Source organism: Ailuropoda melanoleuca, chromosome 9 (genome assembly GCF_002007445.2).
Source record: "Ailuropoda melanoleuca isolate Jingjing chromosome 9, ASM200744v2, whole genome shotgun sequence".
NCBI classification, from domain to species: Eukaryota; Metazoa; Chordata; class Mammalia; order Carnivora; family Ursidae; genus Ailuropoda; species Ailuropoda melanoleuca.
In genome coordinates this window covers 67,129,876-67,148,167 of record NC_048226.1, presented here as the reverse complement: position 1 = coordinate 67,148,167, position 18,292 = coordinate 67,129,876, and the positions used below count along the sequence as shown (strand labels likewise).

Below are 18,292 nucleotides of genomic sequence, written 5' to 3'. Positions count from 1 at the left end.
TAGACTGGTGATGGGTAGTAAGGAGGGCACGTATTGTATGGTGCATTGGGTGTTATACGCAACTAATGAAGCATCGAACTTTGCATCGGAATCCGGGGATGTACGGTATGGTGACTAACATAATAATAAAAAAACATATATATCTATCAAAATAAACAATATTTATTTTTAGCAAACTTCCATTTTTCTACTAATATGCTTTTACCTTCTGGTACTAGATATTCCCTCAAATATCAGTTGTGTGCTAGCCCGATTTCTCCTATCCTTGATGCATCAATATCCCATGGTCTCAAAATACCCAAAAGCTTTTATTGTTCTTCCTATAAAATTCTCCCTCTGTATTAAATTTAATAAATGTAAAAATATAGAAAATTATAAAGGAGAAAACAATATCCACATTCTCATTATATCCAATAGTTACTGGTTATTTACATTTTTATCATATTTCCTTTTTTTTTGAGAGACCAATGAAATATATAGATAAGTCTAAAATCCATCTAACTGCTAACCACCTGCCCATTCCTCCCAGAATCCACTATTAAGATATTGATATAACTCTTGAAATTCATGTTTTACAACTATCTTTACTTACACACACTCATACACGCCATTTATTTCACCATTTATTTATTTCTATAGGTAGTTTTGGGAAAATATACATAAATGCTCTTATGTTGCATATATCCTTAGAAAATTTGTTTTTGCATTAAGTACAATTTGAGACATCCATATTAAGAACTATCATATAATTTCTACTAATAAATTATCATATCATGTGAGTATGTCCTGCTTTATTTATCCACTTTCTTACAGTCATTCAAGTTGTCTCCAATTTTACACGACTACAATAAATACTGCAATAAGAGGCTTATCCATGACTCTTTAGGGTCCTATGAGTATATCTGTTTAGGGCATATCTTAATCAAAAAGTGGGATTTGGGGGTTAGAGGCTATGCTCATTTTCAATTTTACTGGATACTGCCAATTCATCAATTTTCACTCATAACAGTAGTATGAGTTAATCCACTTTCTAAATTTTCACCACTACTGAATATTGGCATTTTTTCACCCAACAGAGTTTTAAAAGTGCAGATGAGTAGTCATGAATTGGTAATTATTAAAGCTGGGTGATACGGTCATAGGGATCAATTATACTATTCTCTTAATTACCCATGTTAAGAAAAAAAGTAAGAATAAAAAAGGGTAGGTTAAGGATATTTCTATAAGTATATTTTTGAGATATGATGAACCATAGTAAAATAGTAATACTGTGAAGTGCTGGTGAAAATGTAAACTCTAACCAAATCTGGAAGGTAAGTCTCAAAGTATGCTAAAATACATGCCTTTAATTTTTTAAAGATTGTATCTATTTGAGAGAGAGAGAGAGAGAAAGCACGAGTGAGGGGGAGAGGCAGAGGCAGAGGGAGAAGCCGACTCCCTGCTGAGTAGGGAGCCCGACCCGGGGCTCAATCCCAGGAACCCAAGATCATGACCTGAGCCAAAGGCAGACACTTAACCAACTGAGCCAGTAACTATTAATTACACTTTCAAAAATATATTCTAAGTGAATACTTAAAAAAAACTCAAAGATTTAGCTATGAAGGTATTTATCCCAATATTATTTGTAACTCGGGATGAGTAGGATTATGCGTATTTATTAGTTTAAATAAAACTATTACTTTTGAACTTAGAAAAATATATTTTAAATATATACTTACATTTAATTTTAAATAGTTATAAAACAATATAATAAAAATAAAATTAATATCAAAATCTTTAAAGGTGCTTGGTATCAATCAAATGAATCAATCTACTTGAGATGCTAGAACAACAACAACAAAAAAGATGCTGGAACATTATTTGACCTTCAGGGATCTCTCTAGTGTACTGGACATAATTGCATCATTTATAAAATAACCAATGAGAATTTACAGTACAACGGGATATTATTCAGCCATAAAAAAAGAAGGAAGTCTTCTTATTTGTGACAACATGGATGGACCTAATTAGGCAATTAGGCTAAGTGAAATAAGTCACAGAAAGAAAAACGCCATATGATTTCACTTATATGTAGTATATTTAAACAAACAAACAAACTCATGGGGGCAGTGGAGGTGAATGGGGTCAAAAGGTACAACTTTCCACTTAAAAAACAAATAAATTATGAGATATGATGTACAGCGATAGGACTACAGTTAATAGTACCATGTTGTATATTTAAAAGTTGCTAAGAAAGTAGATCTTAAAAGTTCTCATCACACAGAAAAAAATTTGCAACTGTCTATAGTAATGGATGTTAACTACTTATTGTGGGTTTAATTTCACAATATACACAAATATCAAATCATGTTCTACACCTGAAAACTAAAATGTCAATTATACTCAATTAAAAGAACTTACACCTAAAATATTTCTCAAATGCTCCCTGACATTAATGTCATTGACTATTAAGGTGGACTTCTACACAATTGCTGGTAAAGCAGAGACACTGGAGAGACTAGTTTAGGTAGTCCTGTTTTTTACTGGCCTCTTTTCCCTCATAGTGCCTAGATGTTCATTCTGAGTATCTGATGCATAAAAACTGCATAGTAAACGTTTGCTTTCATTTTTATTATCTCTGTATTTTCTCTTCATCTTTAGTTTTATTCAACATTCCATTAGCGTAAACTTCCTAAAATTCAAATCTCTTTATATCAGGCTCCTATAGTTCCTCTTTACCCTTCACGATGAAGTCACAAACATTCTGTATTACAAAAAAAGTCTTTTATGAACTGGCTTCCAATTCCTACTAGTCTCTATAAGAACAACTGGCTCTGGTCTGGAAACACTGAAGGTCCCTTTCTTACCAAGTTAATGCTTTTTTTTTTCTCTCTCTCTGCTCACACAGTTGAGTCTAGAGCAAACTTCCCTGTCTGGGTTAGTCCTGTGATGCTCAGCTCAACTGTCTTAATTTCTCCTTTTAACAACCTCACCTGCCTGTGAGAACTATTCTTTATCTTTTTCCACATAATCCTGTATGGATCTAACATAGCATTTCTAAAAATGGCATTACTAAATTCCTTCATATTCTTAAATACAGTAAATACCTCTAGAGGAAGGGATATATTAAAAATTAACTTTTATGGGGTGCCTGGGTGGCACAGCGGTTAAGCGTCTGCCTTCGGCTCAGGGCGTGATCCTGGTGTTCTGGGATCGAGCCGCACCTCAGGCCCCTCTGCTGGGAGCCTGCTTCTTCCCCTCCCACTCCTCCTGCTTGTCTCTCTCTCACTTGCTGTCTCTGTGTCAAATAAATACATAAAATCTTTAAAAAATAAAATAAAAATAAAAATTAACTTTTATCTCTGTAGCCCCAGTATCTAGCACAGTGCCTCATGTTCTCTGATAAAAAGAAGAATGAAACTGGGGAATGGAAGCAGTAGTTTCAAATGAAATTAAGACAAGGTGAAGAAAATCCTTTAAAAGATGCTCCTTGAGACATGGGTTGAAATATTCAGTCAATTTTTTATTGTCTTATTTAATTATAAAATTGTGTATTTTTCTAATCAACTAGCTTTACGTTACTTCAGAAAAAAGATGCAGCGCTCACTTTGGCAGCACATATACTGAAATTGGAACAATACAGAGAAGATTAGCATGGCCCCTGGGCAAGGGTGACAAGCAAATTCAGGAAATGTTCCGTATTAAAAAAAAAAAAAAAGATACAAAGCTATTCCAACTAGAATATTATAAAATTACAATTAAGTCAACAGGAAAATGCAAGATAGCATAAATTTGGCCTGAAAAACATTTAATTCTGCCATTTACTACACGTGACAATAGGTAGGTAAATGCCAATGAACATCAGTTTCTTCATTTTTAAAATGGGAATAATAAAACCCGTCTGTAAGAATTCCATTTAAGCATCATGACCTAGAGAATTACATGTAAGAATTCCAGAAACTACAAGTTGCTACTTTTTACTTTGTAATTTACCCACTTTTAAATAAGCATACATCCCAACTATTCTATATCAACCATCCCCGTCCAGGTGTTTGGCACTCAATGAATACTTGTTGAGTAAACCTAAAGATGAAGAGGAAATACAGAGATAATAAAAACAAAAGCTAACATTTACTACACAATTCTTATGCATCAGACACTCAGAACAAACATTTAGGCACTATGAGGGAAAACAAGCCAGTAAAATAAGACCATCTAAACTAGTCTCTCCAGTGTCTCTGCTTTACCAGCAATTGCATAGAAATCCACCTCAACCGTAAATGAAACTCTATTTGAGCTGTAATTTCCTGTTTAGAAATGAAGGAATAGAATTGCTTGAAAGGGGTAGAGTTGAGGACAAAGGAATTGTGGTACATTCATTAAAAAAAATCAATTCAGACAATATATAACTCTAACAAATAACTGAGAAAAAGTTTTACTCACTAAGAGAATAAATTATAAAAATTTCTCACCTGCTGCATATGTCTACTGGTTCGTTTCTGTGGCTGATAAATGAGCCAGGTGTATAAGACAGGGTCAATATTAACTGCTACTCCTTGTACACTACAAAGAAGTACAGCACCTGAAAATCAAGATTTTAAATTGTGTTAATTCCTCATACAAAATAGTAAGCTTTATATCACTTCACACCAAGTAGGACAGCTATAATGAAAAAGACAAATTAACAAGGGCTGACAAAAACATGGAGGAATTCGAGCCCTCATATACTGCAGGTGGGAGCATAAAATGATGCAAATACTTTCCAAAACCGTTTGGCATTTCCTCAAGAAGCAAAATATACAGTCACAATATGACCCAACAATTTTATTCCTAAGTATATACCAAGAGAACTAGAATCACATGTCTACTCAAAATCTTGTACCCAACTTTTCAAAGCAGGATTCATAAAGCCAAAAGGTGGGAATGACACAAATGTCCATGAATGGTTGAATGGATAAACAAAATGTGGTATAGCCATATAATGGAAAATTATTTGTCCACCACAAGGAATAAAGTACTGATTCATGCTACACCACCTTGAAGACATGTTAAGTGAAAGAAGCCAGTCACAGATTACCACATACTAGATGATTCCACTTACATGAAAGCCTAGAACAGGCAAAAACCACACAGAATAAAGGTGAGATTAGTGGATGCCAGTGCTCGGGGGGAGGAAAGAATGGAACGTAACTGCTAATAGATATGTGGTTCTTTGCGGAGTTATTAAAACATTCCAGAATTAGAAAATGGTGATTGCTGCACAGCTTTGCAAATATACTAAAAACCATTAAATTATGCACTTTAAAAATAATGAATTTTGGGGGCGCCTGGGTGGCACAGCGGTTAAGCATCTGCCTTCAGCTCAGGGCGAGATCCCGGCGTTATGGGATCGAGCCCCACATCAGGCTCCTCCACTATGAGCCTGCTTCTTCCTCTCCCGCTCCCCCTGCTTGTGTTCCATCTCTCGCTGGCTGTCTCTATCTCTGTCAAATAAATAAATAAAAACTTTAAAAAAAATAAAAAATAAAAATAATGAATTTTATGGAAAATGAATTATCTCATTAAAAGTGATTATGTCTAGGGGCGCCTGGGTGGCACAGCGGTTGGGTGCCTGCCTTCGGTTCAGGGCGTGATCCCGGCGTTACGGGATCAAGCCCCACATCAGGCTCCTTCGCTATGAGCCTGCTTCTTCCTCTCCCGCTCCCCCTGTTTGTGTTCCCTCTCTCGCTGGCTGTCTCTATCTCTGTCAAATAAATAAATAAAATCTTTACAAAAAAAAAGTGATTATGTCTACCATATGATTTCACTCATACGTGGAACTTAAGAAACAAAAGAGATGAACATAGGGGAAGGGAAGGAAAAATAAAATAAGATAAAAACAGAGAGGGAAGCAAACCATAAGAGACTCTTAATCATAGGAAACAAACTGAGGGCTGCTGGAGGGGGAGGGGTGGGGGGGCAGATAGATGATGTGGGTAACTGGGTGATGGACATTAAGGAGGGCACTGGATGTAATGAGTACAGGGTGTGCTGATCGATGCAGTCAATGAATCACTGAATTCTACCCCTGAAACTAATAATACAGTATATGTTAACTAAATTGAATTTAAATAAAAATTTTTAAGTGAATATGTCTTTAATAATGAGAAGTTTTATTTTTTAGGCAAAAAGCAATTTCTATATTGGTCATGAGAATAGAATATTATCTCCCTTTTTTGTTTATATTACAGACTTAATTCAAAATATGAAACGAAGGATTATAATAACCACTCAAAAAATCACTGCAAATTACAGCTTTAAATGTTCAGAAGCAAGAGAGAGATCTGCCTAGATGAAACATAGGCTAAAATTCTGACATAAAACACAAAGCTGAAGTGTAACAAGTTGCAATTCCATTCTAGGAAAGTATTTCACAGTCCCTCTTCAATAAAAAGCAACTCACATCAGACTTAACTAAAGCATAATATCCCATTTGTAATTTACATTCAGGTGATGTGCATTCCATTAATACATTTTTGCTTTTCTACATGTATTTTTTGATAAAATATTATTAGCTCTACTGGGATATATGGAGTATCAAGTAAGAGGTATTTGTCAATGTTGCTCTCAACTATATCTCCAGTATCTAGAAAAGTAACGGCCACATGGTAGGAATAGAGAATCTTAAAAAAGGGTAGATGAGTTCTTGGGTTAGGTGCAAAAGCCCATTTGTTCTATAATATTGCAGATTATCTAAACAATACAATGACTATTAGTACCAACACCTATGAAAGTGAACCACACAGAGATTGAGATAGAAGGATGGAGGGGAGTAAGCAAGAGAAATATCCCCCTTTTAAAAACTTTTGCATATTTTTTTCGAACAAGCAGAAACTGTCATGTGTATTCCTATTCCACTTTTCAGTGCTTCCAAATCTTCAGTGTGGATTCTTGGGCAGCACTCTGAGACAAGAGCAATCCCCTCACTTCCATGTAACAATGCATGTGCTCCTGAGCAATGGTTCACTCAAATACGTATCATGAAGGAATGAACAGGAGTAGCTAAATACAGGATGACTGGAAAAGAGGAGCCATAACTGAGGTCAATTAGAAAATAGAATTTATATACATATTTTCCTGTAATAGAATGCATAAAAATTATTAAACTCTTTTGCATACATTTAAATGGAGAGTTTTAAAATTTTAAATTCAAGAATATATAATTCAATCTTAAAAGTTAAAAGACTTTTCTAAATTCCATATAAAGAAAGGAAAATTACAGTTAGATTTAAATTACTATGAAATGTTTCCTGCCACATAAGACCACTGTAATATAATTTGTTTTATAATTAATATCATGTAAATACTAAAGACACCACAAATAATACATATTTAACAAAAAGAAATGTGTTCCACAAAGGCAATTGCGACAAGAAAGAAGAATGTGGGGTCTAGAAGACAAAAGATCCAACACAGGAGGAAAGTGACAGGAATCCTCAAAATGACAACAGTAAATTAGTGACAGGTACATGAAAAATGTAATAAAAATATTTAAGATACATTTATTATTTATTTTTGAGAGAGAGAGAGAGAGCAGGGAAAAGGGCAGAGGTAGAGGGAAAGTGAGAACCCCAAGCAGGCTCCACACTCAGTACAAAGCTGGATGCAGAGCGCAATCTCACAGCCCTGAGATCATGACCTCAGCCGAAATCAAGAGTCAAACCCTTAACCAACTGAGCCACCCAGGCGCCCCTGGAAGAACAATAAAACACAATTATAAAAACACAGGAAAAACACATGCTATAAAGGAAATGATAACTTATCATAGCATACAACATAACTGTACCATGAATAATATTTATAAACAGAAATACATAAATTCTGAAAAAATAGATGCACTGATAAACATGATACAACAATTTTAAGAGTAGGTATATGTAAGAGGAATGCGTGATGTAAGCAGGAGAGTAAAAGTTGGCCAAATATCATTTTTCACTGTAAGACATCAATAAATTTTGCTCTGAAGTGACCAAGAGCAAGAAAGGTCATATTATTTAAAAATATGGAAGTAAACACCAAAATAATCATTGAAAAGATCTGAGACGTGTTACCTCTTGAAAAGGGCACATTAACAAAAAAGGAAAGTTGCCATGGGGGAAAACATAATTAGGAATCTCAAACCGGGGTCAGGAGAAAAGAGAGGTAGATGAGACTTAGATTTTCTTGCCAAGGAGTCTCTCTCTAGCCACTGGCAAAAAGCACAATAAAACTTTCTGTTTGAAAAGTCTCTAATTCACCGTCATGTAGTTACCACAAATTATGATCTGTGAATGGTTCTCTTAACAAAAATCAACAAGCACTACAGAAAGCAAGCCACTGTGACAAAGTCAGAAAAAGCAACAAACAACAAATTTAGACTTTCACGTACTGGAGATATTCGAATATAGAAAATAAACGCCTATGTATAAATTGTTTAGAAATCACAAGTATGGTATCATGCGGAGTATCAAACAATGAGTAAGTATCAGGAAAGGACATATTTTAAAGAAAAATGGAAATTATAAAAATGACATAGTTAATTGTTGGTGTAAAAAACTCATTGGGCAAGTTAAAGAGCAGATTAAGCTATAGTTGAAGAGAAAAAAGTGAAATGGAGGAAGCACAGGAGTTCATTTAGAATGGCATATGAAAAACAATTATTAAAATGAGGTAAGGGATATGAGCACTGAGTAAGAAGACCAAACATATATCTAATTAGATTCCAGAGGGAGATACCAAAAAATGGGGAAGAGGCAATATTGTTAAAAATATAATAGCTGAGAATTTTACAAAATTGTTGAAAGACAGTAAGCCTCAAACCCAAGAAGCCCAATAAAACCAAAATATATAATTAAAAATAAATGCATTTCAGAACTACAATAAGATACCACCTAACACCTGTGAAAGTAACTAAAATAAACAACACAAGAAATAAGGTGTTGGCACGGATGCGGAGAAAGGGGAGCCTTCTTGCACTGTTGGTGGGAATGCAAACTGGTGCAGCCACTCTGGAAAACAGCATGAAGGATCCTCAAAAAGTTAAATATAGAACAAACTATCCTATGACCCAGCAATTTCACCACTAGGTATTTACCCAAAGGATATAAAAATACTAATTTGAAGGGATACAGGCACCCCAAAATTTATAGCAGCATTATTTACAATAGCCAAATTATGGAAACAGCCTAAATATACACGGACTGATGAATGGATAAAGAAGATGTGGTTGTGGACTATCACTCAGCCATAAAAGGAATATTACAGGAATATTACTCAGCCATTAAAAGGAATCAAATCTTGCCATTTGCTAGAGAGTATTATGCTAAGTGAAGTAAATCAGAGAAAGACAAATACCGTATGATTAAACTCACATGTAGAATTTAAGAAACAAATAAGCATAAGGCAAAAAAGAGACAGGCAAACCAAGAAACAGACTCTTAACTATAGAGAACAAATTGATGGTTACCAGAGGGAAGGTGGGTGAAGGGATGGATGAAATAGGTGATGGGGATTAAGGGATACACCTGTGATGAACACCCAGTGTTGTATGGAATTGCTGAAACACTAAATTGTATACCTGAAACTCGTATTACACTGCATGTTAACTAAGTGGAAATTAAATAAAAACTTAAAAAAATAAACATAAACATATTTTATTAAAGAAATTAGAAAGAAGCTACAAACACTGAGGGGAAAAGTAGATTTAAGAAAAACACCCCAAACAACAAGAACAATCACCTGGGGATTAAAAGCACAAATAAATTGACAATCAACTTCTTAGAAAAAATAAATGGAATTGAGTATACGATTTTACTTCAAAATTTACATATATGTTATATATATTCTTTTGTATGCACTGTGTTCTGTTTATTATGCATCTCAGGTACAAGCCCCATACAAACTTTTTTAATTTTAATTTTTGGGGGGAAAGAAATCATTTTTTTATTATTTATTAGCATTTATTAACATTACAATGTGATGTGCATCATAAAGAGTCTATCAAGAGATGCAAAGACAATCTTTTTCAAGCCATGCAGACAAAACTCACTACATACATGTTCTCAAAATAAACATGAACTTTTAAATTATGATGAAAAATACACCCACAAATCCTACATAAATAAAGCAGTTTATAAATTTAATAGTATGCGAACTTCAAAGGACAAAAGTAAATTAGAAAATTACAGGCATTCTCCATACTGGGCAAGTTATTTTAAAGGTCTTTTCAGATGTGTCAAAAATTAAATGTGTTGAATAAATTTTTTAAAAAACTTTCTCAGTGAATTAGTAGCATTCCTTTTTTTTATAATAATATTTTTTATTATATTATGTTAGTCACCATACAGTACATCCCTGGTTTTTGATGTAAAGTTTGATGATTCATTAGTTGCGTATAACACCCAGTGCACCATGCAATACGTGCCCTCCTTGCTAAGTGAAATAAGTCAAGCAGAGAAAGACAATTATCATAGTAGCATTCCTTTTTAATTGAGATTTTATAGAAAGGAAAAAGAAAACAAATGTACCAAATAAATATTTTCATGTGAAAACTAACCTTAAAAGCTTTATTTTATTATAAAGAAGTAGTTAAAAAAATACTTCAACTGGGGCGCCTGGGTGGCACAGCAGTTAAGAGTCTGCCTTTGGCTCAGGGCGTGATCCCGGCATTATGGGATCGAGCCCCACATCAGGCTCCTCCGCTATGAGCCTGCTTCTTCCGTTCCCACTCCCCCTGCTTGTGTTCCTCTCTCGCTGGCTGTCTCTATCTCTGTCGAATAAATAAAATCTTTAAAAAAAAAAATACTTCAACAAATGTTCATAAAAGTGGTATGATTACATTATATCAGAGACGACTGAATGACACATAGCCAGGCTGGACCTCTGTGAATGTTAAATAGGTGATAGAAGAGAATAATCTATTAATTTAACATCAGTTTAGATGAAATTATAGAGATAAAGTTATTTTAAATTTAAAGGGATATTTTCATATTATACTCAATTCACAAGACCTCTCCTTTAAAAATAACACACAAGTTCTGACAAGTAAGTGCACAGACAACTAGTCTGATCCTGAGTTTACTCAGAACAGATCCACCATAAATCACTAAAATTTGGCAATATATTATTCTGTTTAATTTTAGCCTGGAAGACAACTAATGAGAAAAGTGTGCTTTATTTCTCTGCTCACTGCCAAAATGGCTCATTTATGCACATTCCACTCAGGCTTCACAAATTCGTTAAACCAAGCCACCACTGTCATTTCAGTTACATCCTAAGCCAAAGAATGAGAAAGCAAAGAGAGTGAGAGACCAAAGGTGCAGAGGATTACAATTAAATATACATGTTTCTTGTCAGCTATAGAAACATTGTCAGCCAATGATATGGTCTTGTAAAATATCAAGGTATAAAAGGGGACAAGTAGCCTGCATTTTATGTTAAACCAATGAATGAGACAAAAAACAAAGACATATTCACCTTCATCTAAGCTTCAGTGGCTAAAACTCACTATTTTTCTATTATGTACCTATAGTCAATAAAGGGCATTTTAGAATTGTACAGTCTTAAGAAATTACTTGCTGGGGTGCCTGGGTGGCTCAGTCGTTAAGCATCTGCCTTCGGCTCAGGGTGTGATCCCAGGGTCCTGGGATCGAGCCCCGCATCGGGCTCCCTGCTCCACTGGGAGCCTGCTTCTTCCTCTCCCACTCCCCCTGCTTGTGTTCCCTCCCTTGTTGGCTGTCTCTCTCTCTCTGTCAAATAAATAAATAAAATCTTAAAAAAAAAAATTACTTGCTACTCTTATTTTTAAGTCTAATTTCAAGAATTTTGGCCTGGGGCGCCTGGGTAGTTGCACAGTCGTTAAGCATCTGCCTTCGGCTCAGGGCGTGATCCCAGCGTTCCAGGATCGAATCCGCATCAGGCTCCTCCACTGGGAGCCTGCTTCTTCCTCTCCCACTCCCCTGCTGTGTTCCCTCTCTCACTGGCTGTCTCTCTGTCACATAAATAAATAAATCTTTAAAAAAAAAGAAAAGAAAAGAATTTTGGCCTGTTAAGTAAACAAAAAAGAAAGAATCAAAAACATGGGTGGAGAATAAAGGCAAGATAGAGTAATCACAGGCAAGAAATGACAGAGCAGGGATGAGCTGCCAACCACTGGTAACTTTATCCAAGGTAACTGTCAAGTTTAGTATAACTGAACCATAAGACTTTTAGGTATGTGAGTATGGTAGCTCGTGTTACTTAATTAACAATTATCACGGCTTCCCGTAGGATATAGAAAATCACAGGAGAACTCTATCCCATCATAACAAAACAAGCCATATAATGCTTTTCAACCTATCAGTGCTTTTCAACATTCATTTGCAAAAAAAAAAAAAAACAAAAAAATCCTGTATGAACAAAAATCATAAAAGTGAAAGGCCATAACAAGGAAGGAATGAATAGTGGATTTCACTCTTGGCATAGTAATAAGAAACAAATTGTTAAGAAGAAAACAAGAGAAATTTTAACAAATGTTTAAAGATGAGTTTGGGGACTGGCACGAGAATTTAGAATCCCTGAAAATACTACACACAAAAGGAGTGTACCCACCTGACATCTCTTTTCAACAAACCTCCACCAAATACTCATGAGAATGGCAGGACACGGGACTGGAGAAATGAGGAAGACCCACTAACAAGCAGGCACATGGAGCCGGATGACTTCTGACAGCAGAGAAGGAGAACTAAAGGAAATCCCACAGTCATTCTGAACTTTTCAGTGAGCACCAACCAGGGCTATCTGTGACTAGAAGAAAAGAGGAACTAAGATAGATCCCCCTGTAAGGATAAGTGAACAAGACCTGTTAGGTCTGCGCATAGGTAAGAACTGAGAGAAAAATCACAAACCATACTGAAAAAAAGATTCTGATCCTGCTTTAAAAAACTATGAAGCCTACGGTGAACTCAATATAAATAAAGCAAGAACCAGACCCAGCTCAAATACAGAATAAAAACAACACAGAGCATAGAGAATATAGTCAATTATTATTTTAGTAATGTTATATGGTGACAGATGGTAACTACACTTAACACGGTAAGCACTGTAATGTATGCAACTGTTGAACCACTGTGTTATGCACCTGTAAATAACAATGTATGTCAACTACTCTTCAATAATAAAAATTTAAAAATAAAGAGAAAGAAAGGGGGGAAAAAAGAAAGCAGAAACCAGACACAACTCAACTATACTAACTACATGATAGAAGAGGCATGTTCTTTTATGGGCATAAACATTTTTCTACTACAGACACTATTATTCTTTTTATACACAATATTTGACATTCATTCAAAAAAATATGAAGCACAGTAAAAGAAAAAGAAATAACTCATCAAAAAAGAAAAGAGTCAATAGCCCAAGTTCAAAAGGTAGCATAAATACTGGAATTCTCAAGGATTTTAAAACAATTCTAATAAACATGTTAAAGAATATAGTGAAAAAGGTCGATTGTATGCTCGAACTAAAGGGGAGCTGCAGTAGAGAGAAAGAAACTATTAAAAAGAGACAAATGGAAATATTAGAATTTAAAATATAATACTGGAGGTGAAGAATTCTTTGAAAATTTCTTTTCAAAACTCATAAACAGGGGCGCCTGGGTGGCTCAGTAGTTAAGCGTCTGCCTTCAGCTCAGGGCGTGATCCCAGAGTCCTGGGATGGAGCCCTGCATCAGGCTCTTCCGCTGGGAGCCTTCTTCTTCCTCCCCCACTCCCCCTGCTTGCGTTCCCTCTCTCGCTGGCTGTCTCTCTCTGTCAAATAAATAAATAAAATCTTAAAAAAAAAAAAAACTCAAAAACAATATCAACTAACAGATTTTAAAAAAACTAAGCAAACTCCAAGGAATAATTAAAAAGAAAAAATCTAGACACATCACGATCAAACTGCAAGAAACCAAAGACAGAAAAAAATTTTGAAATCACCGAGGAAAAAAAATATATACAAGAACTATGATGAGGATAACTCCACATCAGAAATAATGGCAACACAAAGACGATAGAATGGCATCTTTCAAGTGCCAAAATAAGAAAAGACAACTAGGTTTATATATCTGCTGAAAATATACTTTAAGAATGAAGACAAAACAACAAAAACAATTTGTCTCCTAAAAACTTGTGCTACTAGAAATTAACAGAAGTGCTTAGAATAAAAAGGAAATATACCAGATAGAAATTCAATTCTAGAAAAGGAATGAAGAACACCAGAAAGACTAAATATGTAAACAAAGAGGACCACTGAAAAAATATGCTATTTTTACTTAAACATACAGTTAAGTTGTATTTATATACAGATACACATGCATGTATCTTTAAATCTCCTTTAAAACACTCACGACTATTTGGAGTAGGAATAATAACAATGCAATGTGGGGTTCGAATTACACAAAGAACTAACTAAAATTATGCCCAGAGAGCAGAAAGAACAAGATGGTGGTAACTTGGAAGTAAAATAGTGTAATAATGCATTTGTCTTACTTTTCAGTTTATCGTACATTCCGTCACTGTTCTCTAAACTTGCCAATTTTACCATTAAGTCCAATTCATATCATACAAAAATATTTATTAAGCATGTACTTATGTACATATGTACTTTCTTCTTTCCATTTATCCAAATTTCACACACCCTTTGATTCAAATTAGCTTCCACCATTAAAGACTTCCTACCACCACTGATCTTTCCATTCTCTGGCCAAGTACAACACTGAGAATACAAAGCTCATTTCAGCCACTGACTCAATTCAGCTTTCTCAGTAAATAAGAATGTTATCATTTCAGAACAAGGATGGCAGGGCAGGTTATGAGTGCTTTAGGCAACAGCCTAATGTGTGAAACAGTGACACATGCTATCACTTTACCACATGAAGAAGCTATCTGTACTCCTTGGTCATAAATTCAAAGTGAGTCAGCTCATCCTGTTGCATGGTTTTCTTCACTCCAGGTCAGGTACAGAGAAGGTAGAAGGATTGGATTTCATCAAGACTGTGTGTGTGCTTTTATTTCTCCTACTGTTCTTTTTATTATCTCCAGATCAAATGTTAATCAATTTTATCAGACATTAAGTTAATAACTGGTTTCCTTCTATCTGACTCATGTGTCTTATTTCTCAATTGGCAAAGAATGGACAAATGAGATTTAATAGTAATCTCAAACTCTGTCAGCAATTAATAATTTGTGATATTTCAAAGTTTTCTCCTCTATCTTCACATTCAAGACATAAAACTCTAAAACCATAAAGATGATTATAGACCATGTATATTATACATATGATATGTATATAATCTGGTTTTATATATATATATATATATATATATATATATATATGCAGAACATTTTTCACAGAACTAGAATAATCCTAAAATTTGTGTGGAACCAGAACATTTTTCACAGAACTAGAATAATCCTAAAATTTGTGTGGAACCACAAAAGACCCTAAATAGCCAAAGCAACCTTGGAAAAAAAAAAAGCAAAGCTGGAGGCATCACAATTCCAGACTTCAAGTTATATTTAAAAAACTGCAGTAATCAAAACAGTATGGTACTGGCACGAAAACAGACAGATTAATGAAACAGAACTGAAAATCCAGAAGTAAACCCACAATTATATGGTCAATTAATCTTTGATAAAGCAGGAAAGAATATCCAATGGAAAAAAGACAGTCTATTCAAAAAATGGTATTGGAAACTGGACAGCAACATACAAAAGAAGGAAACTGGACCAATATCCTACACCATACACAAAAATAAATTCAAAATGGATTAAAGACCTAAATGTGAGATCTGAAACCATAAAATTCCTATAAGAGAGCACAGACACCAATTTCTCTGACATTGGTCATAGCAACAATTTTCTGAATATGTATCCTGAGGTAAGGGAAACAAAAGCAAAAAATAAACTATTGGGACTACAAAAGAAAAAGATTCTGCACAGTGAAAGAAACAATCAACAAAACTAAAAGGGAGCCTACAGAATGGGAGAAGATATTTGCAAATGACATATCTGATAAAGGGTTAATATCCAAAATATATAAAGAACTTAAAAAACTCAACACTCAAAAAACAAATAATCCAATTAAAAATGGGCAAAGGATATGAACAGATACTTCTCCAAAGAAGACACCCAGATGGCCAACAGACACATGAAAAGATGTTCAACATCACTTATCATCAGGGAAATACAAATCAAACTACACTGAGATATCACCTCACAGCTGTCAGAAAGGCTGAAATCAAGAACACAAGAAACAACAGGTATTCGTGAGGATGTAGAGACGGGACCCCTTGTGCACTGTTGGTGGGAGTGCAAACTGATGCAGCCACTGTGGAAAACAGTATGGAGGTTCCTTAAAAGATTAAAAATAGAACTATCCTATGATCCTGTAATCACACTACTGAATATTTGCCCAAAGAACACAAAAACATTAAAGAGATACATATACCTCTGCTTATAGTCGCATTATTTACAATAGCCAAGACATGCAAGCAGCCTGTGTCCACCAGTTGATGAATAAAGAAAATGCGGTACATTTATATACAAGTGAATACTATTGAGCCATAAAAAGAATGAAATCTTGCCATGTGCAACGACATAGGTGGAGCTAGACAGTATAATGCTAAACGAAATAAGTCAGAGAAAGACAACATATGATTTCACTCACATGTAGAATTTAAGAAACCAAAGGAGCAAAAGACAAAAGAGAGAGAGAGACAAACCAAGAAACAGACTCATAACTAGAGAAAACAAAATGATGGTGACCAGAGGGGAGGTAGGTAAGAAATGGGTTAAATAGGTGATGGGGATTAAGGAGGATACTCGTCTTGATGAGTACTGCGTGATTAAAACAAAAACTTAAAAGATAAAATAAAATAAAGTGAAAAAAGCAAAGTGCAACACAAGTATACTGCACAGAAATTTCAGGTGTTATATACACGTGTATGTAGGTTTACACATAAAATATATAATACACATGTTTATTTAAACATAAAATAGTGGTATATCTGAATGTATGTGGGGCAATACACAAGTAATGTACTGTAGAAAAGATCTGCAACTCCATGAACCATGCTGTATACAAGCCAAGATAGAACAAACTTATCACTTCATGATTTAATAATAGATTATTATATGATTTATATTCTAAAACCAAGAAACTACACCAACATTTTTCCTGGTCAGTTTTGAATCTCAGTGAAGAAACAGAAGCCAAAATTTGATTCATCACAAGTAAAAACCATTTGGAAAACTATCAGATCTCATAAAATTCTCTCTTTTATTTATCTGCAATTTGTCAGTGTTCTTTATTCAGGTTTTTTCAACATGCAGAATCCCTTCACGGTGATCCTGCCCCTAATCAGTATGAACAAATCTGCAATCCTATAACTAAACAGTAACTTCTGAAACCAACTCTTCAATTTAAACTGAACTTAGTCTTGGGGCGCCTGGGTAGCGCAGTCTTAAAGCGTCTGCCTTCGGCTCAGGGCGTGATCCCGGCGTTCCAGGATCGAGTTCCACATCGGGCTCCTCCGCTGGGAGCCTGTTTCTTCCTCTCCCACTCCCCTGCTGTGTTCCCTCTCTCGCTGGCTGTCTATCTCTGTCACATAAATAAAATCTTTAAAAATAAATAAATAAATAAATAAACTGAACTTAGTCTTACAGGACAATCTAATCAAACTATAGATTATTAATCAAGATATAGTTATAAAATATATCATCAATTCATTCATACACCTCAGTAAAATCTTTTCTGTTGTCCAATATTACAGTAGTTTTATTAATTTCAAATATTTCTTCATCTCTTTTATAAACAGACCCAAAACTCCAACATATATCTTAATTGTATTAGCATGTAATAGCTATGAGCATTATAAAGCCAATATAAACATGATAATTACCTTCTGAATTAATGATGCATAAAATATGAATTGAGGTATAATAACTTGGAATAAAAGAGTATTAGTACAGTTTAATAATTTAAAGCCAATACAGATATCTCTGATCATGTTTAATTCTAAATACTTAATATATATTATACTGATTTTAAGCATTTTAATTTGGCTGACTATGGGAAGCTCTCCACATATGGCTTAAATTTTAAGCAAGCAGAGTGAAAGATCATTTTGTTGTATTTCTTTTTATAGATTCCAGCAAGAAGCTTAAAAATGCTTGTTATTGGGGCACCTGGGTGGGTCAGTCAGTTAGGTGTCTAACTCTTGGTTTTGGCTCAGGTCATGATCTCAGGTACCTGAGATCAAGTCCCTCATAGGGCTCCA

The 18,292-nt window shown here is 34.7% G+C and overlaps 1 protein-coding gene and 1 non-coding gene across 14 annotated transcripts in view; one reads left to right on the top strand and one right to left on the bottom strand.

Moving 5' to 3' along the window:
• The window catches only part of VPS13B (vacuolar protein sorting 13 homolog B), a 768,204-nt gene that overhangs the window by 432,538 nt on the left and 317,374 nt on the right, over positions 1 to 18,292 (bottom strand). For all 13 annotated transcript variants that reach the window (XM_034668364.1, XM_019810220.2, XM_034668365.1 and 10 more), the window contains one exon: positions 4,452 to 4,561. In XM_034668364.1, the coding sequence (XP_034524255.1) occupies positions 4,452 to 4,561 (110 nt within the window). The remainder of the gene's footprint in view (positions 1 to 4,451; positions 4,562 to 18,292) is intronic.
• Positions 3,579 to 3,685, top strand: LOC117803921. The gene has a single exon (XR_004628036.1). It is a non-coding gene; the product is annotated as a U6 spliceosomal RNA (small nuclear RNA).